This window comes from Gavialis gangeticus, unplaced genomic scaffold (assembly GCF_001723915.1).
Source record: "Gavialis gangeticus isolate Ggan-Ray unplaced genomic scaffold, GavGan_comp1, whole genome shotgun sequence".
NCBI lineage: Eukaryota > Metazoa > Chordata > Crocodylia > Gavialidae > Gavialis > Gavialis gangeticus.
Window position 1 is genome coordinate 24,892 of NW_017729031.1, and position 1,445 is coordinate 26,336.

The 1,445-nt window shown below is 38.4% G+C and overlaps 1 protein-coding gene across 1 annotated transcript in view; it reads right to left on the bottom strand.

Annotated features, from left to right (window-relative positions):
- Positions 1-1,445, bottom strand: part of MARCH7 (membrane associated ring-CH-type finger 7) — a 19,537-nt gene that overhangs the window by 3,433 nt on the left and 14,659 nt on the right. Inside the window, 1 exon segment of the mRNA XM_019522793.1 lies at positions 688-736. Within this exon segment, the coding sequence (XP_019378338.1) occupies positions 688-736 (49 nt within the window).

A 1,445-nucleotide genomic window follows, 5' to 3' on the forward strand; every position in this document is an offset into this window, starting at 1 on the left:
TTCACGGTCAGGGCGGCTAGGGTCTGGAACCAACTTCCAAGAGAAGTGGTGCAGGCTCCTACCCTGGGGGTTTTTAAGAGGAGGTTAGATGAACACCTTGCTGGGGTTGTTTGACCCCAGTGCTCTTTCCTGCCATGGTAGGGGGTCAGACTAGATGATCTGCTCAGGTCCCTTCTGACCCTAGAAACTACGAAACTACTCCACTGTAGGATAGTACTGTCCCTGACAGTACAAGCCTGTCTGTGGTAGAGTTAATTAATTTACTGCATCTTAATACCAGCACATGTAGACTGACCCTTTACTGCAGAGCTACTTAGTCAACTCCGCAGTAAAGCACACATGCAGATGCACCCACTGAGATCAACAAACCTGGTAATGTTGTTATGCCAAGACTTGAGTTACAAAAGCCAGCTCCATAGTTATAAAAATAACTGTTCTCCGTACAACTGTATACCACCTTTGGAAAAGCCTTTAATCTAGATGCCAATTTACCTCCACCCACTTTCTGCTCCCTTTACAAAATTATCCCAATAGAATTCAATCAAAAAAACAAAACAAAACAAAACAGTGCTATGACTTCATGAAAATCAGGTTTCAGCACTGAAGTTTGGTACTATACATTTGGCAAAAACAGATTATGATGCAACCCTTAGTGAAATTGAACAAATAGGAGAAAAAGCAACCTACTTTCAATATCTTCCATATGTGCCTGAAGAGTTCTTGCAAGGTTAATAAACTAGAAACAAGGCAGAAAATGCAGATTAAAAATTGCAAATTTGCATCATAATTTAATGATGTAATCTTCATGCTCTATACTCTGTAAAACATGTCTAGTTCAAGAGTCAAACAGACATCAGTAGTAACAGGAATGGCAAAAGCTAAACACAGATGTTTGCTTTCTAGAGTTGCTAACAATGCAAAATGTAACTTGATAAGAGCCGATTTAATTAGCAATGACTCCATGGTTTGAACCAGTTCCACTTACCCATAAAATACCACCATATTCGCATGAAAGTAAGTACAGCCCAGTTCACTGAAGACAGGCTAGATAAATTATCTAGACTACAGTAAATATAAGGTTGAAATATTCAGTAAAATAACCGGCCAATGCTAGCCTTAATACTCAATATTTAAGAAAAGGTTATTAAGGGATTACTTCTCAGAAGTGGGCACACATTTCCTAGGCAGCTTTGAAAAATCTCAGCCTAAGCTTTTAGTAATAAATCTACATTGCTATTACAGAACAACTACCATCAAAACCACATTCAACAGGCCAGAAATCAAAAACTTGTGGCAATACTGTCCATATAACACATAGCACTGTAAGTGTGGATGGCTCTGCACAGTAGCACATTATGGACAAATAAATTTCCTGTCCCAAAGGTGTGTGTGTAGAAGTACAACCTGGTCCAAAATGAAGAAAAAAAAAAAAAAAAAAAAAAAAA